Source organism: Leptinotarsa decemlineata, unplaced genomic scaffold (genome assembly GCF_025532065.1).
Source record: "Leptinotarsa decemlineata unplaced genomic scaffold, Ldec_3_MD MMD2_tig00026294_RagTag_RagTag, whole genome shotgun sequence".
In the NCBI taxonomy this organism is placed as follows: domain Eukaryota; kingdom Metazoa; phylum Arthropoda; class Insecta; order Coleoptera; family Chrysomelidae; genus Leptinotarsa; species Leptinotarsa decemlineata.
In genome coordinates this window covers 11,226,429-11,251,754 of record NW_027412674.1, presented here as the reverse complement: position 1 = coordinate 11,251,754, position 25,326 = coordinate 11,226,429, and the positions used below count along the sequence as shown (strand labels likewise).

Genomic DNA, 25,326 nt, shown 5'->3' with positions numbered 1-25,326 from the left:
ATAATAATTATCCGTATAATTTTCACAGTATAAATTTTACTCAAGTCGCGTTTCACCGGAAACATTGAATTTCTCTGGTTTACAAATCAAAAATTGTTGTTTGAAAAATTAACATTCTTGACTATACAAACTATTATGTCAGAATTTTTCCTAATCTGTATTTGTGGCAATAGGTATAGTATAATTTGCATTTCCATTTTTTATTCTTGCAAATATCATATGAACGATTGTGTAAAAATACACATGGAAATCCATAAATTATTTTACTTGAATAATCGGCGCAATAGATTTATATTGAAATAACCTGAAAAGTACACAACATTTCACAACTCTGCCTTTGTCAGTATAGGACCACAGGTAGGACTCCTGATTTAGGAACGTGGGGTGTTGCCAGTTGTCTTAGCATGGTTCGGAAAACTAGGGGTAGTTGTGCTAGACCACCAGGAACAAACCTATTGATATAATTTCAAGGTTATCCTCTCAAATGTGTCATCTCATCTGTCATCTTTTGCTCTTAAACTCCTAGTTTTTATTTAATAATTTATTAATTTCAAACAACGAGATATTTTTAACGACTAGGTGTTGATTTCTATTTTATTTCTTGTAATGATGTTGAAGTAAGTTGAATAAAAAAAATAGGTATCGAAATTGAAAGAGAAGTTTAGTGTTTCTACCAACCAAAATAATCAGCTATATTACAATAGCTAATAGCTGCTTTAACTTAAATTATGTGAAATTGAATAATATCCAAGTAATCCACAAAAACTAATGTCACATAATTAATTGAATGCATGAATTAACACAAGAATGAAGATTTTGATTCACATTCTAGACAAAATGGTATAATCTGCCTTAAAGTGCCATTAGAAATCAAAATTTAAACATGAGTGTACCAAATTATTACTTTCATATTATATCTAAGTATTTATTTTATTTAAGTATTGAAAATCTGCTTCACATGTGCACAATGAAATGAAAGAACCTTATCTACATATATTGCTTCATGAAGGATACATTTAAGGTTGAAAATGCAAAGTCTGAATTCATTATTACTTCCTTAGTATTTATTCAACTCAAGCTAACCAATCTGCCCAAATTCTCTGCTTTTTCGAAAATTAGGGCAGACCCTTTTTTCAAGCAGCACTCATTTTTATAGGGTACAATAGGTAGCAACGCTAGAAAGCACCACACTTGAATGATGACGAAACCTCCCAGTGAAAATCTACCAACTGTGAAACTAGTTGTAGTTGGAGATGGAGGTGTTGGAAAAAGTGCCATCACTATTCAGTTCTTTCAGAAATTATTTGTAACTGATTATGATCCTACAATAGAAGACAGTTATATGCAACATGTTGAAGTGGATGGCCAGTGGTGTATGTTAGATGGTTAGTAAGATCTGAAACGTATGATCCTCAGACTAATTCTGATATTTTTAGTTCTGGACACTGCGGGTCAGGAAGAATTCAGTGCGATGAGGGAACAGTATATGAGAAAAGGCGATGGATTTTTATTAGTATATTCTGTCACAGACAAAAATAGTTATGAAAATATCATTCATTTCCATACACAAATCCTTCGAGTGAAAGATAGGTAAAACAATCTTCATTTGATACCTTTTGAAATTTGTCAAAAAATGAATAGCGTCAATGTATAAAGTACAATATTCTTTATTTATAACTGTATATCCAGGAGATATACATAAATGAATATTCATTGAGATAATAATAATAATAATAATAGAATTTATTCATCAATCAAAGGTTATACAAGGCATTATACATACACATACATAACACTTATCAGACTAGTCAAGAAAGAAAAGAAGGTAATCTACAAATAAGTTGTTAATCGGAAACAAACCAGATAAATTGTACATACAATAGTCAGTCTTACAATTATGAGATATCACGAATTATAAAAGTCTTCAACATTATAAAATACTTTTTCAAGAAGAAAGTTTTTCAATTTATTTTTGAATAGAATGTCATTCAGATTCACATCTATCAAATCTCTTATTTTATTGAAACACTTGATACCAATATGCTTTGGTGAATTTTCACAGACTGATAACCTTGAATAGGGTTGTCGAAGTTTTTCTTTATTCCTAGTATTATACATATGAGTGTCTTCATTCCTCATTATTTCTTTTTGGTTACGTTTTATGTACATAATCAGTTCAAGAATATATAAACATGGAAGGGTTAGTATTTGGAGATTCTTGAATAAAGGTTTACATGTTGTGGTTGGATGAGCATGACAAATCGTTCTTATTATCCTTTTTTGAGATACAAATGCCCTTTCAAAGTGACAAGACGACCCCCAGAATATCACGCCATATTGTAGAGTAGACTGTACCATCCCAAAATAACATAGTCTCAAGATGTCTGCTGATACAGTATCTCGCAGATTTTTCATTATATAACATGTAGTGCTTAGTTTCGAACATACAGTATTTATGTGTGCTTCCCATGTTAGCTTACTATCCAAAGTAACACCTAAGAACTTGATGGTTTCCATGGATTGTATAGATTTACCAGATAAGGTTAAGTATAGGTCATAATTTGGATTCATGTTTTTTGGCAAGAACCGGACATAATTGGTTTTTTTTCCATTCAGGCTGAGGCCATTCTCAAAGCTATACCTTTCTATTTCATTAGATGCCTTGTTACTTAAATTTGTTAATTGATCAATGTTATTGTGTGACATCAGAATATTAGTGTCATCGGCATATAATATCATTTGATTTGCGAATTTACAGGTGTCTTCAATGTCACTCAGAAAAGCTACAAACAATAGTGGTCCCAGGATTGAACCCTGTGGAACCCCTGAATTTATTACTCTTGAATCTGACTTCACACCATTCACAACTGTCGTCTGGGTTCTGTTTGTTAAGTATGATGTTACCCATTGAAGCGGAACACCCCTGACTCCTAACCCTTCCAATTTCATGATTAACAAATGATGATCAATGGTATCGAAAGCCCGACTGAAGTCATAGAACAGTCCTAGAACATTATTTCTATCATTCATTGCACTGTAGATAAACTCTAGGCAATCAGAAATTGCCGAGCTGGTTGATTTGTGCTTACGGAAACCATTCTGATTTGCTGGGATGAGCTCAAAATATTCCAAGTACTTGGTCAATCTATCACAATAGGATGCTTCGAATAGTTTAGCGATTTGACTTTGTATGCATATAGCCCTATAGTTATGTATGTCACAAGCAGAGCCCTTATTTTTAAATACAGGTATACATTTTGATTCCTTAACATCTGGGAATGTTCCAGATGTGAAAGACTCATTTATTAAATATGATATGATATCTGCTACAAGAGTACAGACAGATTTGAGAATTTTCCCATTTATGTCATCTATGCCAGCAGACTGTTTAGCTGTTGTCTTATTTATAATGGATGTTACTTCTATGGGTGTCACTGGTGTTAGAAAAAAACTTTTGTGGAATCTGTTGATTTTTTTATCACCATTATTGGGTTTGTTGAAATTGTGAGAAGAGTCTATGAAAAAGTCATTGATGAAGTTACTTTTTATCATTGGATCAGTAATTGTCTGTTCTTGATTATCAACAATATTGACCTTATTTATCTGCTTGGTACAATTTTCCTCTTTAATAATTTTCCAGCTCTCTCTCATGATATTAGGTGAATTAAAAAGTCTGTCATCATTTTTTTGTTTTTTAAAATGTTTTACTCGGCATTTATACTCTTTTTTAAACTGTTTATATGCTGCAATGTAGTTCTTGTCTTGTGTTTGTTTTTTTACCCTTTCCATTTCACAAAGTTGAGCATGCATTTCCTTGATTTCAGGGGAATACCATTTTTTTGTGTTATTTTTCAATTTAGTTTTAGTTACGGGAAATGAAATGTTATAGTAGTAAATGAATGTTTTATAGAATATGGAAAACTTATCTTGAAAAGTATTAGCTGAGTATATTTCATTCCAGTCTTCAGTGGATATATGTTGTTGAAATGTGCTAATATTAGAGTCATTGAATATTCTTTTATAGATAGACTCTGTTTTGATTTCCTCATTCACTGCAATATTAAGAGTACAAAGCTGATATGTATGATCGGATAAAAAAGAGTGTAACACCCGTACATGACTTATTTCTGTATTCGAGAAGATATTGTCAATGCAAGTTGCAGAATGGCTAGTTATCCTTGTAGGCTCATTGATGTAATATTTTATGTTATACTCTTGTAGCAGATTCATCAATAACATTTTATTCACACTGTATTCGAGAAAGTTAATATTTATGTCACCACAGATAATAAAAGTATCCTCTTTGTTATATATTTCATAGAGTAATTGTTCTATCTTGGTAATGAAGGTACCAAATTCACTATCTGGAGTTCTGTATATGCTAATAATATATATGAAATTATTTCTGTTTAGAAATTTGATACGTGTTAAACACGTTTCAAAGCTCTTCTCTACACTACCTTTATAAGTTATTGGTTCAAGGTTTACTTCTTCATTAGCAAATATACATACTCCCCCTCTTCGATGTTGTGTCCTAGCAAAATATGAGATGAGTTTGTAGTTTTTAATCACAGTTGTCTTCAGTTCATCTTCTGTGAGCCAGTGTTCATCGATACAAGCGATTTTCACATTATGTGTTGTCAGTAGTACGTTAAGGTCATCACATTTTCCTGAAAGTCCCTGTATGTTGAAATGAACCATATTGAATGCATCATCACAGTTCAGTGGTGGTTGGGGGTATGATGATCTTGTTGTTGTATTTCTAAAAAAGACCTCGGTTGGTTTGTCTGTGCCTCCTCTTCTTTTGGTTGCCCATCTAGAAAGTGTTGCCCTAGCTTGAAATTGAATCTACTATAAATTATATTTCTGGGCCAAAAGTCAGGTGCGTAGATAAGTTCTTTTAGATGAGGATCTACTCCAATCATAAAAGACTGGTTATCCTTCCGTATGTTTTTTGTTTCTAGTTTTTTGACGTGCACATTTTCTGTCTTCGTTTTATCTTTAATATATTTCTCTATGTTATCCTCCTTAATGGTGTCTGGTACCCGTGATACAAATAGCCATATCTTTTTGCTTTTATTTTCGTGTTTCCCATAAAAATGTTCATTTCCATTACCACTTCCAATGTTATGCCCTCTTCTCCTTCTTGTTACTACTTGGTAATCATGCTGTGTTTCTTCTTCATCATTTTTTGTCAACATTATGATTTCGTTCATTTTTTGTTCTGTTTGAATTTGTAGTATTTTTGGTGCAATCTGATTCACTTTGAGAAATGAATCACCCTGTAATTGGGCATTCTCCGATTTCTGGCTGTTAATTACCTTTGACTCATTTATAAGGTTTTGCTTGGTATGTTTGGTTTTTTCAGCCTCACCTTTTTCTGATAGGCCTTTTTTTTGTGCTATTTGCCTGCTGTTTTTCTGTTCAGATTGAGTTTTGTGAGGATAATTGTAGCTATATTGTGACAAAATATTTTCTAGGAATGCGATTTTGTCATTCAATAATGAGATAACGATCTCTTTGTCCTTAATAATTGTTTCCTTATTCTGGATTACGTCTCTTAGAAGTTTATTTTCTTCTTTTAGGAATATTTCCTCAGTGTAGACTAGGTCACTTTGGTTTCTTTCTTTACCCTGGTTTTGATTTCCCACCACATGCTTACAATCACCTTTTTTAGACTCATTAGCCTGCCTGAGACATGCAGGATGAAAAGTGTCTTCACATTTGATACACAATGCTTTGTTCACAACTTTTTTCTGACAATGTTTACATATAAATTCATTGTTTTCTTTAGAGTTTAATGACAGTGGACTTGCACCTGCCGCCATTTTACATTTACATCCATACATGGAGCTACAAAAACACGACAATTTTCGAAATAATCTAATATATCAATACTATCAAAACAAAATTTTTATTTTTCAAGATTCATTGATTGTATTTCAGGGATACTTATCCAATGTTACTGGTAGCAAATAAAGTCGATCTTGTTCATTTGAGAAAAATCACAGAGGAGCAGGGCAGAGATTTAGCTCACAAGCTGGGAATTCCATATATTGAAACCAGTGCAAAAGATCCTCCACTAAATATCGATGCTACATTTCATGAGGTGAGATTGAATTCATTTTGAATATCTAATTCAACTGCATAGCTGAATAGCTATACTTTTGTGAAATTATGCTGGATTATCAACATTGTTCTTCATGTACCAAATCACAGAATTTGTTCACAGAAAGACTGTATTCTATTGTGTTGGTGCGAAAAGTATTAATTTGTTAGTTATGTTTAACTCAACTACTAAATTTCATGCATCCGAAGATTGAATTGTTATTTCATTCTTGAATCGCTCTCATGTAAGAGATTCATCAGGATTTTATAACATAAATATCATTGCATGAAATAATTTGAATGTAGATTACAAGGGGGAAGTTTTATTTTTCAATTCAGCTTCTCTTTCATTTATGTATGAATACTGTAAATCCACTCTTTCATATTTATTATATTACTTCTCTCGTGTATTTATATTTGGATCATTTTATGCAATGACGACTAATGTTATTTGCATGTTATATCTCGCTTCTGACTTGTTTGAAAAAATCACTTTTATTATTCTTTGATATTGAAATTGGGTTTTTTTAATACTTGAGTAATCGATAACAGGGGGTAATCATCAACAACACTGACAGCCAGTGTATCACAGTTGAACGGGTTCCCTAAGGATTCCTTTTTGGACCCTTGTTATAATTAACATATAATAATGACTTCATCAACCTCCTTCTTGACATCTCAAAATAAAATCTTGAAATATTCATCTCTTCCAACTACCTACAACTTAAGTTCTGATGAATGGCTGCCGGAAATCAACTACTTGCCCGGCTAATACCACGCTGAGCTTTGAATTGTATCCGACAGACATTTATGCCTGCTGGAATTATTATACAGACCAGACCGGTTTCGAGGTATTACCCCTCATGAGTGCAGGAAAGATTCGCAGGCATTTACCAGAACCTACGGTATAGGTAGTTGGAAGAAATTAATATTTTGAGATTTTATTTCGAAATATTTACTTTCTAGTACGCATGTATCTCTCCTCAATATAGTCTTTACGACACGGTTTGATCTCTATATTGGTACATGATAACTAGTTAATAATCTTTCTATTAGACGAAGGTTTCATACATGCAGTTGAAATTAATCGAGTCCCGGATCTTTCTTGCACTGATGAGAGGTAATTCCTCGAAACCGGTCTGTGGGTGATCTAGTCGAATAATTTTAGCATGGTCCTGCTGCTGGTTGAACAAGAAATATCTGTGGGACTAATCTCTGTGAGGTTTGTTGCATACATGTCCGTCGGATATAAGATATAAATCAATGTCCAGCGTGGTATCAGCCGGGATTTTTTATTAGCGATTTTTTTATAGAATTCGAATTTTTGAGTTGCATTACTCAAAAATTCGAAAACTCACACAGCTAACAGTCACAATATATCATTTTTTTTATGATTTCAACAATAAAGTGCCGCCAGATGAAAAAAAAACAAATAACGTAAATATTTTTAATGAAAATAACGGAATTACATTCACACAATTCAACTAACAATGAAGCAAAAAATTTTAATAAACGTAACTAATAACTAATTATTGAAATGTTTCGATTCAGTGCAACAATTAATTCTAACTCATATTCTAGTAGCCTCTACTAATCCACCACGTATTTCGATACATGTGTCGTAGCGCTTACGAATGTTTCTGATTACGTTCCTTAGTTCTTGAGGGCTAATATCTGCAAATACCTGTCGAATTCTTGGACAAAATTCATTTCTATCTCTGGAGCGGTTTTTATAAACCTTTTGTGTGGGAAGTCTCCAGAGAAAAAAGTTCAAAACTGTGAGGTCTGGAGATCTGGGTGGCCACTCTATAAACGGACTACCATGGCCTATCCATCGGTTTGGAAAATGTTTGTTAAGCCATTGCCTCATAGCTCTGGCATAATGAACTGAACACCCATCTAACTGGAAAATTAAATATGATCGTTCATTGATTGGCAGCTCGTGAATAGCATCCCAAAACTCTGTGAAACCTCTAGAAACCTCTGCGCATTAATGTTTTCCTCAAAAAAGAAAGGACCAATAATTCGTTTGTTCAGTATCCCACACCAGACGTTGATTTTTTGGGAATACTGGCTTTTACAGTTTGTTACCCAGTTAGGATTATCCACTGCCCAATAGCGACAATTCTGTGATGACACTACTCCATTTGTAGTGAAAGTGGCTTCGTCGGTATATAAAATATTTTTTAGGAAATTTCTATTGTTTAAATATTCCCCTTGGACCCATAAACAATATTCCAGGCGTCTTGCTTTGTCGTCTTCTTGAAGTGTGTGTAAAAAGTTTGGCTTGAAAGATTTGATATTCTTCGCCTTGAGACATCTCCGAATAGTTTCTCGTGGAATATTCAAATCTAAAGTGGCATTCCTTATACTGGCATTGGGATTATTTTCGAAATAATCTAAAATGATTTGATCATTCCTGTTTCGTCTTTGTACAGGATTACTTTTTAACATCATTTTTGATTCTGCACCAGTTTCATTGAATATTTTATTTATTTTATTTACCGTACCGCAGCTAATACGAGGACGATCTGGATGTCTCTCATTAAATACTCTACAAACCTCTCTAGCACTTCTAACGTCATCTCCCGAAAGGCGTACAATTTCAATTTTCTCTCTTACGCTCAATCTTGCAGCCATGACACAAAATAATTCGAAGAACTGTAAGGTGAATATTGTTGACAATAGTACACTTAAATCTTTCACAAGTGTCAAACTGTAATATCATTTCCATGGCAACTAAGATTTAAATTGAAATATTAGGTCTTAGTTTTAGTTAATTTGCTTGAAAATTTGAATGTAATTCCGTTATTTTCATTAAAAATATTTGTTTTTTTTATCTGGCGGCACTTTATTGTTGAAATCATGAAAAAATATTCTCATGGCTGTATCTGTTGTTATAGGGTGTTTTTTGTAACTGTTCAAATTTTTCAGTTGTCATAACTTTGTTAACAATGAATATTTTTTCATGAAATCTTGGTCACACCTGTTTAGAGGCACTCCAGTGGCGTAGTGATTTTTTCTATAAAAAAATCGCTAATAAAAAATCCTGATTTTCGACTAAGAAAAAATATCGTAGTATGCCCTGAAACTTTAATAAACATTTCAAATTTTGTCCCAAGGTAGACCTTTTAGTACTTGACATCTCAAAAAAAAATTATCAAAATCGGTTTACAACTTCAAATTTTAGGGGGGTGTTTCCATTAAAAATGGGCCACACTGTATATAGAAGCGCATCATAAGATGTCTCGCGGGCTGTCCACCAGATCACTCATGTCGATTATTTTTCAAAGAATACAAAATATTAACACTTGCTGGCATATTCGTTTTTGACGTAATGACATTCATACATGGCAAGCTTTTCGAAAAACAGTGACAGTCATACAATACAAGAAAAAAAGATAACTTTTAAGTACCCTTCGAAAACCTGGAATTATCCAAAAGAACACCAAATACTTTTGGTTTGTACCTGTACAACTTTCTTCCATACAATCTTAGAAGTCTGCCAACTTATAAATTCAAAAGGCAACTTGAAAAAGTCGTGATAGATCTGTGTCCTCACTCAATTCAAAAATTCCTAGAATTGATTTAGTTTTAATTTCATACCATTTGACTTACAGATTTTCATAACCAGTGTAATTTTAGTTATATGCTTGTTTAGTGTTTAATACTATCGGTGTTCTGTGCTTCATTTGTAGGATTTTTTTCCAAATTAACTTGTCCTTTAACTTTGTAAGTAGTGGTAGTTGTAGTAGTATTTATTCACCATTTTTTCATATAGAGTGCAATTGGCAGATCAAAAAAGTCGCTGACAATCATGAGAATATAAAAATTTCACGTTACATAGATAAAAATTAAAAAATTCAAGTATATAGGTAAAAAAAGGGTAGCAGCACTCTTAAGCGCTACAATAGATTTCATTCATAATATTACATCGGAATTGGATAAAAAAAGAATGGTTATTGCAGTGTTTATTGATTTGAGAAAGGCATTTGACGTTGTCGACCATACTGTTCTTCTGAACAAACTATGTTGCATGGGTATAAGGGGCAAAACTTATTTTCTCATTGAGACATTTTTAAAGGAAAGATCCCAGTTTGTCGCTGTTGGCGAGAGCATGAGTGAGTATATAAAAAATAATTGTGGGAACCACTGGGTTCCGTTTTGGGGCACTGATGGTACTGTCACTGAGGCAGGCCGGGCTTACGGGAAGGTATTTCACGTTCGCCGATGACACGGTCCTTTTGTACAGTGTATATGATTTACATTTACTGGAGAACACAGTTAATGAAGATCTGTCTAAATACTCAAATTGGCTTGCACATAATAAACTTAAGGTGAACTCTGCAAAAACCGTTCACATGCTATTTAAACAAAAAAATAGAATTTGTGGAAATATTGAATTGAGAATAAATAACTTACCCTTAATGAATGTTGCAAAAACCAAGTATTTGGGACTCATAATAGGTGATAAGTTAAACTGGTCAGGACACATAGAACATATTAATGATAAAATTATACCAATGCTAGGAGCTCTATAAAGGTGTTCCAGTTACTTGAGTTTCTGTAATAGATACTTGGTTTACAATACATATATATTGGCGAATCTTAGGTACCTGTTAATCATATGGGGTAATTGTGGCATTACCAATTTAAAAAAAATTCAAACGCTACAAAATAAATCAATAAAAATTTTATTTCAAATTCCATTTCGAACCCACACAAATGATTTATTCTCACAGACTGAACTACACCCAATTAAATATCTACTTAAACTTGAGCAATGCAAGAACATATATAAAATAAAAAACAAAGGAATCAAAAGCAACAACGATCTACTAGTCAACAACCAGTTTTATGAGTACAATACAAGGGGTAGAAATGACTTACACCTGAGAACAACAAAGGATTATACAATCCTTTTACACAGGCTATAAAAGCCTTCAATAAATTACCTGTTCATATACGTGAGTTGCCGGGCTATAGTTCATTCATCAATAGTTTAAAAGAACATCTGAGCCTCGAGGCACATGTCTGATACTTTGATACTATGAGCTCAGTAGTGGTTTACTAGTTTTTATGTTTCACTTGTCATGTTGAATGTTTGTGAATCCCGAGACCAGCATTTTTGCTGATTAGGGAGAATAACAACATATTTTATATTTATAATGTCTTAACTATGTTGAACTGTATGCTGTTATTATAATTAAAAAAAAAACCGTATTTACACAGTAAAAAACTTACTCGGTGAACATTAAGTGTTTGGATTGCAATGCAAGAAAATTCTATTTTCCACAAGGTATTTTTTTGTTGCATTTTTAAAGCTATTGATATCCTTCATATATTTTGGCAAGTTGTTATAAAGAAATATTCAATTATAAAGATTTTTTAAATGTTGCAGTTTTATGCGTTGATATTTCCAATATAGAACTTCTTGATGGGAAGTAATTATGACTTCCTAACACGATGAAGTGAGAAATGTTGCTTTTCAAAAAAGTTACACATTTTAAAATGAAAATAGAATGGAAGCGCAGAATAGAGTGTTGTTTGAAGACAGTGCTACATGACTCCCTGTATATCAAATTGAATAATAGTCAAATTAGTCTTTTTTGAGAAGTGAAAAATCTTTTACATTCAGTAGCCAGTCCCCATGTTACAATACTATATGATATATGGCAATTCAACAATCCTTTTTGGTCCAAAATTGGTTTCATCTGAAGAATTACATAGTATGCTTTATTGAGTTGTTTACAAAGTATATGTAGGAGGAGAAACTAAGGTCTAAGGTCCCGAGTAACTTGATGCTGTCACTGAATATTATATTTTTATGAAAGGTTTTTGTAACTGGCTTTCTCATATGGAAATTTATGCAGGTTGTCTCATCAATAATTAAAATGAGTCGATTTTTTGGCACCATTGTTTCATTTCATCCAGAGTTTTTTCTATATTACTGTGCAATTCTTCAAGGGTTTCTCCACAGACTGTAACTGTTGAGTCATCCACAAACATTGTTACGTGTCCCGCGATAATGTGATTGGGAATACCTTTCCACTGTATTAAATAAATGATTGATTGATTGAGTTACTTTTTGGATTAATTTATGCACTTATGCTTTTTAACTGAAAAATAAAGATTTATTATTATTAATACTTACTGTATAACTAATTCTAGGTAGTGAGAATAATCCGAAATCAACCCCAAAACGAAAACGAAAAACGAAAAAAGAAGAAACTTCAAATATTGGGCAAATGTGTCATTATATAGATTCATGTGATATGTTGAAAAATTTTTAAAGCTTTTTTATATTATCTGTTATTATTAGCTCATATGTATACAGCTTTAACTTCATGGAAGTGTTCAATGTTACCATGTTATATGCAATGCGTTGTGTATATATATTTGAAGTATATTTAGGAATCAACAAATTCATATTAGCCAATAGAATATCACGTGAAAGGAACGATTTCAATTGAAATATTTTGTTAGAAAGTTCTGACACGGTGATTCATGATATGATGTTTGTTGGTTTTACATACTACTTCACTCGAATGTCAATAATTTATATGTTTTCTGAAAAACCCCACGGGCAGAACGATGTGAAAACTTAGTCTTTTAAGGTTTTTGTATTGGCTAAGGAATGATTTGTAATTATATGCCAGTTTTTTCTAGGCCAAGATCAAGATTGTTTAGGCAGGAACAAAGTTTTAACTTACGTTATTGAAAGAACTGTGCTCCTTTCGAGTTGACGATTTGATAACTTGTTTTTTGAGTTTCCAATTATTTATTGGTCAAATTAAATTTGTGTGATATGAGGTGTATATCAAAGAGTTCACAGTAAGTGACAAAAATATTTATAAGGGTCGAAACTGAAATTTTTTGATAATTGGAAAGATGCTAACCTTTTTAATTCTTTACTTTGTACAAGTAATGAGTCAAAATCCCAAATGACCTGTGTCAGAGGCTTTTGCATCTAATGTAGTTTGGTACAGTGGAATCCATTCATCATTAATATAACTAAGAAGCCCATCATTCATGGTTGATTTGATTTTTTATAGAGAATAAACCATCACAAAAAATCCTTGGACTCTAAGAATCCTAACAATCGTTAGTATTCAAAATAGATGGAAGTTGATTGAGCTGTTGAAATATTCACAGTTCTCTGCCTCAGAGAAAGGATTTTTTCCTTTGGTGTAATTCAATGTACGTGGGAAAGTAGTTGTTTCCAAAAGTTTTTTCCAGTTTGTGTATGATACTTTTGTGTATGCATTACATATCTTCATGAAGAGATTTTAATGCTTTTATTTTTTTCTTCTCGAATTTGAAAGCTTTCCAAATTTTTTGTTTATCGTTGTAGGTGTGTAGGTCGGTCAGTAGCCGGGCAGTTCGACGTTGGTCGTTGGTTAACGATCGACTTTCATTTGCTATCGTCCAACCCGTGTTAGGAATCACACGTTAAAAGGTAAGACCTCGTTAGTCCTTAGCTCGCACAAGTTTCCACTTCTGCGGATTGTCGTTCGTAGGGGTGCGACAGCTGGTTAACGGAAAAACAGTTTTCAAAAAGATGTTAAACAGAAGTAGAAAGCCAACAGGATTTTTCCCAAAAACTCGATATCTCCTTAAAATATTCGCTTTTCCTTTCAGATACTCAACTATTCACAATTGACTTGAAGTCTCATTTTTCAAACGTATTTATCTCGGTTTATTTTGTGGCGTCACATTAAAATTGGAGGACGATAGTCAAATTTAGATCTCATGTTTTGAATTTACTTGAATGAGTCATTTCTCACCTAAACTTTGTGCCATACTGTATTTATAATAGGGGAGCCCAAGCGAGGATTTCGGGATTTTCTAAAGCGCGGCAGAGTAATATACAGGGATACCTTGTACCCGGTTAAGTACCTCCACCAGAAATTCTCGAGCGCGTCAGATTAAAGTAGGGTGAGTTAATTACATGTTAAAAAGTGTATATTACAGTAATCTGACAGTTTGAGAGTGACGCAAAGAAAGGGGAGGGCAGCAAAGTTGTAAGAAAATAACGTCATTTCGACATTCTCGAGCGTGGCTAATTTTTTTTTATTTTGAAGGAAATAATTCAAGGATAACGAAAAATATATAATCTGACGATTTCCGCAAGCCAAAATAACAAAAATTCGTCGATAAAGTTGATGCGTACAGCTGTGTGATACGTATATTTCCCTCTCCGAGTTTTTATTCCTCTTTCACTTTTTCTCTATCACTTCGTCCCCACTCTGAATTCTGTTGCCATGACAGCTGATCACAGAGACTCGTTCGTGATGAAGATGATGATTAATCAATTGATTATTAAAAATTTAATTTTTTTGAGCGTTTTTTAAAAATCAATTTCTAATAAATACAAGTATTCTACTTGAAAAACATACACTTATTTATTTGCAAGCTATTTCCTGAGCTTTTCAGTTAATTAAGTTCAATTATTTAAAAAAAAAAATGTTTTCATGTCAGATTAGGCGAATCCCTCTAGATAATCGTCAGATTATGAGATAGCACGTCTAGAACATAAAGATGAACGATATATATCTTAATCTGACGCGCTTGAGTATTTCAAAATAGCGAATTTTTTTGCACATTATAATAATGGCCGCGAGGTTGCATCAGATCGAAATCGTCAGATTATTGAATGAGAGTTCTTTTTTTGTTGCACTTAACACACCCCCCTTATAAAATCTGACGCGCTCGATTAAATTTTTTTTTTCGTGGTACGCCACTGACGATGACTGCCGTAGTTGCAGTTGAAACGTTTGGAGATTGTAACTAAAGATGAAAAAAAAATAAAAAATCTGTTTTTCCGTTTATCAGCAGTCGCCCCCATACGAACAGCAACTCTCAGAAGTTGAGAAACTTGTGCGAGCTAAGGACTAACGATTAACGGGCGATTAACGTTTTAACAACGAAAAAGTTCATTCAGAAGTCCAATAATAACTCTTTCGGTTTCCATAATGAATGTTCAATTCATAATTCGAGAAATAAAGAGATGCTTATAAGCAATTCAATGAATGTAGAATGAAGTACTACTTTCTTCCCATTCATTTATGAAAAAGAAATTTGTGATTGATCTACATATTTTCCTAATATTCACTGATGTGTTAATGTTTTTTCTGACTGTTCATACGAGTTTTCTTTTCTATATGTAGAACAAAAAGTAGTCGACCAACAGAAGTATGCAACATCTGCACTAGGATAGAAACCGTCTATCACATGTTAATTGAATGTCAACTTAGACGGACACTGAATATGCCTAAGACACTACAAGAATGTTTATTGAATGGCCCGAATCAAAAATACTTTGAATTTTATGAAACGATGTAACCTCTACCAAAAAATATAACAGAATTGACGTTTCCAGCTGAGAAGTAGCAGCTAATGACGCTAGCAGTCGATGCTGCCTAATAAAAAAAGTCAACCAACATATATTATTGTTGTATTTCTCAATTGCTTTTTACAATTGAAGAAAAACTCGAAAAAAATGTTTTTCAACAGTTTGGAACTGTACCAAAAATAAAATATGAACATTTTTAGGTTAGGAATTGTTATGTTCAGATATACAGTCACACAGGGCTCAAATTTGTGTTCTTTGGCTAATTTCTGTTTAGGTGACCCAATGATTACTATTGAGATACGAATAGTTTCTGAGAAATAGGAAGTTTCGAAAAATAGATCCAAAATTGTCTTGGCTCATCCAAAATGTTTTTTTCTGATCTGAAAATTTGGCTCTCATCTGGGACAACTTACACACAATTTATGAGAATCCAAGGTTATGTACAGGTGCTACTTTTTCCAAAAACCTACTTTTTTATAATTCATGAATTTTCAATACTTTCCAGGTAAACGTACTTGTTGCGCTAAAAATATCACTTGTTAACTGTTGATTCGATCAGTTAATGAAAATACAAATCAGATATTCTCTTTCCAGGAATAACTAGTGTAGTTTCTGTCTGTACCTTTTATGAATTATGTTGAAAGTTATTTCTTCCTACTAATTGGGAGCCATCCATTTCAAAGTCAACAACGTTACATACAGTTATATGGGCTTATTGCGTTTCTTTATTTTTTTTTTCATGACGCCTATTCCATTCCAAAAATCTTGTTTCTCGTGCTTTTTTGCATAGCTCTCATGCTAGATATTCTAAAGATAATTTTGATTGTCCATGTATCTATAGACGCAAGTCTATAGGCTCCAGGCGTGTCTAAAGATATACCTGAAGAAGCTTTAAGTGTATCTATAGACATGCCTGAAGAAGATCTTGTATAGAGAAACACGTGTTGCGTTTTTGTAAAACTGTTTAGGTGGAAATCACACAATGAAGTTTTCCTGGAATAGATGCTTGTATTGGCACTTATTCATTTGTAGTGAACTTTTTGGACTACACTCATGAGCAGTTATTAACCGAAAGAATGGCCTAAACAACAGACATAATAATAGGGTGTTTTGAGGAATTGAAAAATCTATGTTTATTGTTTTTATTTAAAAGGATATTGTCATTTATAAAGAGGATATTGTCAGTTGTTGACCATTTATCAATTCTCCAATTGACTTCAGACTATCATATTATCTGACCAACGAAAACAGAAAAACTTATTTTGAAAATATTGTTCCATGAAATAATTATATTTTTGGAAAGTTGGTATTTCCCACATTGAGATAAATGTTGGTTTAAATTATGATTTTGTATGAAGTCGATTGTAAAATTGAAAACCTCAGTGATTGTGACGTTCTTGAACTGTTAATTTCAACTCAACTTCATTTGTCAATGTTATGGATTGTCCATTATCTATTATCGTATAAAATGTTCAACTGTAGACTGGATTTATAGCAATGCCAAAAATAGTTATTGTTCATTTAGGAAGTCTAAATGCTCTGATAATGGAGAATCAGTGATGTGAGAATGCAATTATTTTGCAATATTTTGTTATGAATATTTGTTTTGTATGTACTTGAACTTATTAAATTATGTACATGAAGGAAGGTGTAATTTTTTCCTCCACTTATTTTTTTATTGATCAAAATTGATTCAGTATGACCAGAGATGGTAGTAAAATACGTGGACTGTTGAATATTACTGGAGATTTTTCCCAACACCAAATCGTTATTTTTAATTGATGGACATTTATTATTTAAAATGGAAACAAAGTCGTCAATATTCGATTTTTTGATATCGAATATCGCGAAAATATCATCTACATACCTTAGCTAAATCCTAGGAAAATACTTTGACTTTTCTTTGGTTTCCATTTCGAATCTGCTCATGAACAGGTCTGCCAGGTAGGGGTACAAGGGATTTCCCATGGCCGTTCCTTCCTTTTGTTCATAAAAGCAACCTTCTACCTGGAACCGATTTTGTTTCATACACAAATTAGTAAGAGAAACGAATTCATCGATTTCGTTATTATTGAGATTATTTTTCTCTAGTAATTCCTTGAGGTATTGCAAGGTCTGTGGAATTGGGACGCTAGAAAATAAGGAACTAACATCAAAAGAAACCAAAATCTCATCTTCTTGCAGAACCACGTTTTTTGTATGTTGTATAAACTCTAAAGAGTTTTTTATACTAGAACTTGGTTCCGCAATTGACAAGGTTTCAAATTCCTTAGTGAGCCACTTTGCTATTTGGTAGGTAGGAGCTCCAATAGCTGACACGTGGGGGCGCATTGATTTTCCCAGCAGTCGCTGGGAATTTTTTTTTATGTCTTCCGAGATGATCTCATGCAGAATGGCGTTATCTGTGTTGTGCCATAATAAGGTGGTGTCGTCAGCAAAGAGGGTGAAGGTGGCTGATATATCTATGAAAGTTAAGTCATTTATATAGATGAGAAATAGAATTGGGCCAAGGATCGAGCCTTGCGGAACTCCACATTTAATGGACTGTTCAGCAAAGTATTTAGATGTTTTGACTATTTGATTACGTCCCGATAAGTATGAGTGGAACCACTGAAGGGTGATGCCTCGTAAACCATACTTCTGCAATATATTCAGGAGTATCTCGTGGTTGACACAGTCGAATGCTTTCGATAGGTCGCAGAAAATTGCAGCCAGCGATTCATTGGCATTGAAATGGGAATACACTGTTTCTAGACGGGAGAACATTGCATCAATGGTTCCCTTATTTTCTTGGAATCCGAATTGGTGAGGAGTAAGAATGTTATTGGCATTACAAAACGATAACATTCTTATTTTGACCAGTTTTTCTATGATTTTTGCAAGAGCAGGAATAAGTGCTATAGGCCTGTAATTGGAAGGATCATCAGTAGGTCCACCCTATGGAGGGGGATTATGAGAGACGTCTTCAGGAACGATGGGAACTCTCCAGATTAAAAAGACAGATTGAGAAGATGTGATAAGACATTCAAAGTTGAAAATGGTAGAGTTTCCAATATTTTAATAGACATGTCATCTACACTCCTGCAATTCTTGTTTTTGATGTCCTTGAGAACCACTATTAATTCGTCGGGGTTGGTTTCATAAAAGAAGAAACTATCAGATATGTTGACATTATAAAGAAACTGTAAAGGATTTAAAGATGACGATTTATTTTTATCAAACAGGATACTATATAGCTTGTTAAAATAAAATAATATTGTTGGGTTTACTGATTACTACATAAGGACACATTGCAAAAATAAATTTGGATAGGCAATATTGTGAAATTGATTTTTATATAGCTGAACATTGTTTTATATAAACATATATTGTAAATGAATAGATAAGGCAAAATTGTAAAATTAATCTAGGTTGGTATACCTGTATGGGTGGTACGCCTAGATGGTTTATCTGTATGGGATACCTATATATAATAAATAGGGTTAGCTTAGCATTAGCTTCTAGTTTTAATCTTCCTCTTTGAGATGATCACTTGGTGATCGAAACACGTGTCGAGGTGTTGAAAATAACGATTTGGTGTTGAGAAAAAAACTTCAGTAATATTCATTACTACACCAAAGGTTCTAAACAGTGCATCATAAGTACGTGGACTGTTGAGAAAAATGAGGGGAATTTTCAAATTTCGCGGGCTACGTACATTTGATTAGCGATGTTTTCACTTTTTACACGCTTTATATTAGCTTCACCTGTATGTATGTTTGTTTGTAACTTTCGAACTCGGGATCTGTGTTTGAAAGAATTATCGACAAAAAACTGAGAACCAAAATTTAATATTTTTCCCGTGTATAATACGCAATTTTTTTCTGTGACGGGAAAAACGATGATTTCATATTGAAAAAACATATTACAATATGTTAAAGTCAGAAAATTATCAATGTGAAATTTGAATTTTTAAAGAGGTAGGCTGTTGTACAAATATCTGTCAATTTCATTCTGTGATTTAATTTAAACATTGCGAACTTAGTAGTCAGTGGCTATTTTGAAAAATGTCTAATTCCGAGTTTTCTCTGACTCCACCAGAGTTAGTAGAAGCAGCGAAAGTAGCTTCACAAAAATTATTGCCAGCTAAATCGCGGAAAATTTATGAAACCGCGTATTCAAGATTCATGGAATGGAAGATAAAAAAGACATGCAGTTCTTTCTCGGAGACGGTGTTGTTGCCTTATTTTTCGGAACTGGCAAAACAACAAAAGGCATCAACAGTGTGGTCGAATTATTCAATGATTAAAAATATGTTACAATCCAATAATAATGTAGACATTTCAAAATATTTCAAACTAATTACATTTCTGAAACAAAATAGGAAAGGTTACACGCCCAAGAAAGCTGTGATACTTACGAGTACCTACACATATTAGTGACTTTTTAAATAATGCTCCCGATGAAGTTTATTTAATGGCCAAGGTTGTGGTATTTGGGATTGCAGGAGATTGTCAAATTTGTGAAATCAGTCAGGTAACATTAGATGATATTGAAGATTCGGGAACGTTATTAATTGTGAAACTCAAGCAAACAAAGAATGATGTAAACAGGAGACTTGTAGTTACTGAAGAATATATTAAATTTTACCGAATGTACATAGTCCTTCGTCCAGCAGCAGCAGCAAAAGATCGCCGCCTGTTTTATGAATATCGCAATGGAAAATGTATCAATCAGGTTGTGGGTAGCAAACAGTTTTATAAGGTACCTGAAGCAGTGGCTAATTTTCTTCAACTGGAAAATGCCAATTCATATACAGATCATTCATTTCGAAGATCGTCTGCTACACTTTTAGTTGAATCTGGGGGAGACCTGATGACACTAAAGAAACATGGCGGTTGGAAGTCATCAACGGTCGCTGAAGTGTATGTTGACGAATCGGTAGCACACAGGACAGACATAGCTAATAAAGTGTTTAGAACGTTTGGCAGTGCTGAAATATCACCCATACCCGATTTGCGACCCGGTACATCAACGGCAGTTGTGTCCATGGCAGAAAAAAATATAATTTCAACACAAGAAAATTCGACTGTTGTACCGAATAGTTCAAGGAATATACCATTCATGCAATGCACATTCAATTGCAACTTGGCAAGTTGACTTGGGTGTCACACCAATAGGTGGTTCCACTTATGTTTCGCTTGCGTTTACGCAGCTATTTTTATCAAGTACTTTCTTGGTTTTTTCTCATTTTGTCTTCAATCGAGGACCGCCTGCCCGGTATTGACGATGCCCAATAGGCTGAAACAGTTGTATACCGGTGGTTCTTAAATTAAAATCAGTATGGGAATGATCAAAGAGTACTTATCTATTATATATATATATATATATATATATATATATATATATATATATATCTGTGAAAGAAGTACTTACTTTTTTCCCGGGGAAAAAGTAATTTTATAAAAAGTGACATTTTTTTACCTGTCATCAGAGATAAAATGTCAAACTTTTTTCCAGTCACAAAAAAAATATTTTTTTTAAATAAGCTTAAAACAATAACGAACGAAAAATACTAGTATATTATTATTTAAAGCTTATTAAAAAAAAATATTTTTAACTTTTTAGTTCGATGTTCTTTAAAAGCGTGTTATTTATTGGGAAAAAGTTTTTGGCTTTCTACAACTCCATCTTGATACAAAAAAAAGGATGAGGGAGTCTTCCAAAGAAAGGAAGGAAGTAACTCTATACATGGATGTGTAGATCATGCAAAGTATAGAGTTACTTCCTTCCTTTCTTTGGAAGACTCCCTCATCCTTTTTTTTTGTATCAAGATGGAGTAGTAGAAAGCCAAAAACTTTCTTTCCCAAAAATTAATCACTCCTAAAAAATATAACCACTTCAATTCGTGTTATTCAGTTTTTTGAAATATATTTATTATGTTGGTACATATGTTCACAGTTTCAGCTGTTTGCAATTTGCAATTTTTTTGGAAATTTTGGACATGAAGCGTGTGGCGCGGGGTTCTTTCTAAAATTGCTGAATTTTGACCAATAAAACCGTCGCATGAGTTGTATTGCCAACAGCATATGCAGGAATTACTGCACTGACACCTGTTGGATATAATCCAACTCCCTTTTCGTGGTATTAGCCAGGGGAGTAGTTGTTTTCTGATATGTGTCACTCCATTATCATTCAGTGTAATATAATTGATTTGATTTCACAATTGATATTTTGTTTTTATATCAATGCATCCAGCTGAGAGTATTTCAGGAAATAATCTTTATGAATACCACTCGACCAGTGCCGTCGCCATAGAGGGGGTGGGAGAGCCTCCCCCCCTGCTTTTTCGACTTGGAAAAAGTTGGGAAATTTTGGGCCGTGAAGATAGAAAAAATGAATGAAAATTAACAAAATAAAAATGAGGGAAAAAAAGGGAGAGGTATTAAGAAAAGGGAAAGAACCGGGAAAAGGTTGGGATTTCCCATGCATAACTTAGAGATCCCATACTTTGAAATTCTGAGTTGTTTGAAAACTGCAAAACATTTTCATTTCTCCCAAGTAAGAGAACAGTCCTGAACAGTCCACACATTTTGAAGTGACAATTTTACAAAATTCCCAACTTTTCGCTGTTTTTTCGACTTGAAAAAGTTGGGAAATTTCAGGCCGTGAAGATAGAAAAAATAATAGTAGAAAACAATAAGCACAATATTATTTAAGTGTTGTTTCCTTTCATTTGTATTGTATATTCCTATACATGTTGGATAAGGTGGAAGACCAAGGACCTTGGTCCAAAGCAGAATAATTCCCATTGTTATTTTGATAATTACCAAAATTTATTTTTGTTTGTGCGAACCCTAACAGGCATAAGCATTCAGCCAATCTTTGGATAGGTAAGTAAGAAAATTAATAAATTATAGTAGTAACTAATCCCTCGGTTTTCATTTTTTCGAAAGTTGGTAAATTTTGCTGGTGGGGTTTCGAAAATTTGGATTCCTCCCCCCTGGTATTTTTTTTCGCTACGGCCCTGCACTCGACCTGAATTTTTCTCAGATATGTGTACATTTTTTCTCAGACGTATTGGTGAGAGGACCGACACTAAATGGGAAACATCTGTATGTCGAAAACCCACTCACACAAGACAGTATCTGAACCAGAAATCCAACCACCATCAATCGGCTAGGAGAGGAATCATCAAGACTCTACTGGACCGTGCTTTTGGGCTCTGTAATACAAAGGAAGGTTTCGAAAAGGAACTAGGCATCATCAAAAATGACCTTCAACGGAATGGTTACTTTAAAGAACAGGCCTTAGCCAGAAGAAAGCAAGAACTCCATATGGGAAGAGAAGTCGCCACAACCAGTACTTGTACTTCCCTACATCAGAGGATTGTCGGAAAGGATAAGACGGATTGGGTCCAAGTATAATATTAGGATCTGCTTCAGATCTGGGAACACTATCCGTAGCAGCCTTACGAAAACCAGGCCACCAAACGCAGACTGCGATTCCAAGAACTGCATTTACCGGATACCCTGCGAGTGCGGAGAATCAAACATCGGTAAAACTAAGAGGCCATTGAAAGTTCGCATTGGTGAGCACAAGAAACACACACAGTGAGGAGAAACCAGCAAATCCGGAATAGCAGAGCATGTTTGGACTCATCAACACAACATCAAGTGGGTCAAGCTGAAATCATCCACAAAGCGGAACACTTGTTTAGGCGAAAATTCAAAGAAGCCGCGTATATGTTGTCCAACAACGCATTTAGTCAAGCTAGCGTAGAGATACGTAACATATGGAAACCTCTCATCAAGCGAAAAACGACCAACTCCCGTCAGACTGTCATCTCCCGCCAAAACCAATGAAGCAGAAAGAGGGAAGAGGGGATAGGTGAACACTCGAATGGCCTATAAATAGTCAGATCTCGGAGGAATAAGTCCAGTTATCACCCGAAGACGATTGTGGATACTAACAGTCAAAACGTAGTGACATAACTTGGTTTGAAATCTTTTAATTTTAATTTTTGCATTTTTTGTCAATAATATTTTTAATTTTTTCAATTTTTTCAGCTTTTATTAATATTTCAATTTTTATTTGTTTGTATTGTTGTATGTTATTTATTTGTAATTTCAGTTTTTGTTTAATAGAATTGTAATTTTCGGTTGATGTTTTTTGATTTTTTTTTTCAGGGTTATCAAATCAATTTATATAATATTAGACAATGGAAGTCCGAACTGATGAAATAGATGTATTGAGTTTTGTGAAAGTCACACTGAACGGATCAATTTGCATCAGAATTTCTTGTATAAAATTTGTTTTTCGGATGAATGTACGTTTAGTGTGAATGGAGAGGTGAACTGGTAATATTGTCGATATTGGAGTGATACGAATCCTGATTTATACCGTCAAGTTCATTCCCAACGACCTCAAAAACTAAATGTTTGGACAGGAATTGTAGGTGACCACATCATAGGACCTTTTTTTATCGATGATAATTTGACTAGCGATAAATATTTGGATATGTTGGAGAATCGAATAATGCCGTGCAATAATAGGGCAATTGAGGAGGATATGAATATACCCGAAAAGGAAATAGTTTTTCAGCAGGATGGTACACCTCCTCATTATACAGCTCCAGTGCGACAATTTTTGGATGATCATTTTCCTGGTCGTTGGATTGGCAGAAGAGGTCCTACAGAATGACCACCAAGGTCTCCGGATCTCACTCCTGATTTCTTTCTATGGGACCATTGGAAGTCTGAAGTGTATGAAATAGAATCAACAACATTCAGTGGAGTCGAGAGAGAATATCATGAGGCATTGCAGAGAAATAACTCCTAAGATTCTCAACCGTGTGAGGGCGGCAATTGAAGCTCGTTTGTACCATTGTATGGAAGTTACTGTAGAAAACTTTCTTGTTCTTATTGTCCAGTTATCAGATTTTTATTCAAGAATTAATAAACAATCTCTTTTTCTGATTCATTGCATGGAGATTCGTCTAATTGCGAAAGAGTAGGGTGAAAGTTACCGAATCATTTATTAAAAACACAGTTTGACGATCGATAAAAAACGTCATTGTGAAATTCAACAGTGTTTATCCCTGACACCCTGTACCAATCACGAACCGGTGAAATCAAATTTCGGGAAAACAGCCCCCTGTCGCCAACACGCGTTTATTCGCTTTCCATCGCGCATAACGGGGTGACTTCACTTCCCGCGGCTTTTCCGTCGAGAAAACTTTAATCAATATCATTCTGTTCCAGCCTGCTTGGAGATATTTTCCCGTGGCAGATAATCCTGCTCTACGAGTGCGCACTGCCGTGTTGAATTCAGGATAATGAGAAAAACAGTTGCGGTGTTTGGACCATGCGTTTTGCGATAGTGGTTTGTGGTGGTTGTGTCGTGAATGAATAAATCGTAGGAGTTTGTGACAGACAGCAAGGATTTGCAGGAGAAATATACTTATCTCCAATTGGTCTACGGGGGAACAAAGAAAACCTACGTATTTCCTGGTACGCATTTTGTTTCTGTTCATTCTTCTCGATTCCAATTAGTATTCAATTAATGTACGTTGAATAGAAATACTGAATGAGAGCGATGTCATAGTCGCGTGGGTAGATTGCATTGAATTTGTAGTTGAACTCGGACATTTGAACCAGCTTGAATGTAGACAATGAAACTCTGTTAATTGTTGTAATTGTTGATGATTTGATTGAATTTCATTTTATAATTTTGATTTACTGGTTGTATCAATATACAGATACTTGAAAATATTAAAGACACACGAATAGGAAAGACCATTTGAAGACAAAAAATGTTCATTTCTCTCTCGTCAATTTTACTTTGCAATGAGATAGAATACATGAACAAACTAACTGGGCAAA

At 33.9% G+C, this 25,326-nt stretch overlaps 2 protein-coding genes across 2 annotated transcripts in view; both read left to right on the top strand.

The window, feature by feature from the left end:
* The first annotated feature begins 461 nt into the window (after positions 1-461).
* LOC111515120 (ras-related protein M-Ras) lies at positions 462-17,106 on the top strand. Its single transcript, XM_074180373.1, has 5 exons — positions 462-617; positions 1,157-1,385; positions 1,437-1,590; positions 5,947-6,109; positions 12,280-17,106. Exons 2-5 carry the CDS (start codon positions 1,196-1,198, stop codon positions 12,370-12,372), a joined length of 600 nt encoding a protein of 199 aa, XP_074036474.1. The 5' UTR covers positions 462-617; positions 1,157-1,195; the 3' UTR covers positions 12,373-17,106.
* Positions 17,107-24,705: 7,599 nt separating this feature from the next.
* The window catches only part of LOC111511666 (uncharacterized), a 53,481-nt gene continuing 52,860 nt past the window's right edge, over positions 24,706-25,326 (top strand). Inside the window, exon 1 of the mRNA XM_074180359.1 lies at positions 24,706-24,954. The gene's annotated coding sequence lies outside the window, so the exon portion shown is untranslated. The remainder of the gene's footprint in view (positions 24,955-25,326) is intronic.

Coding starts and splice junctions, on each gene's coding strand:
- LOC111515120 (XM_074180373.1), top strand. CDS start 1,196: ATGATGACGAAACCTCCCAGTGAAAATCTACCAACTGTGAAACTAGTT. Junction 1,386..1,436: donor CCAGTGGTGTATGTTAGATG/GTTAGTAAGATC, acceptor TGATATTTTTAG/TTCTGGACACTGCGGGTCAG. Junction 6,110..12,279: donor TCGATGCTACATTTCATGAG/GTGAGATTGAAT, acceptor AACTAATTCTAG/GTAGTGAGAATAATCCGAAA.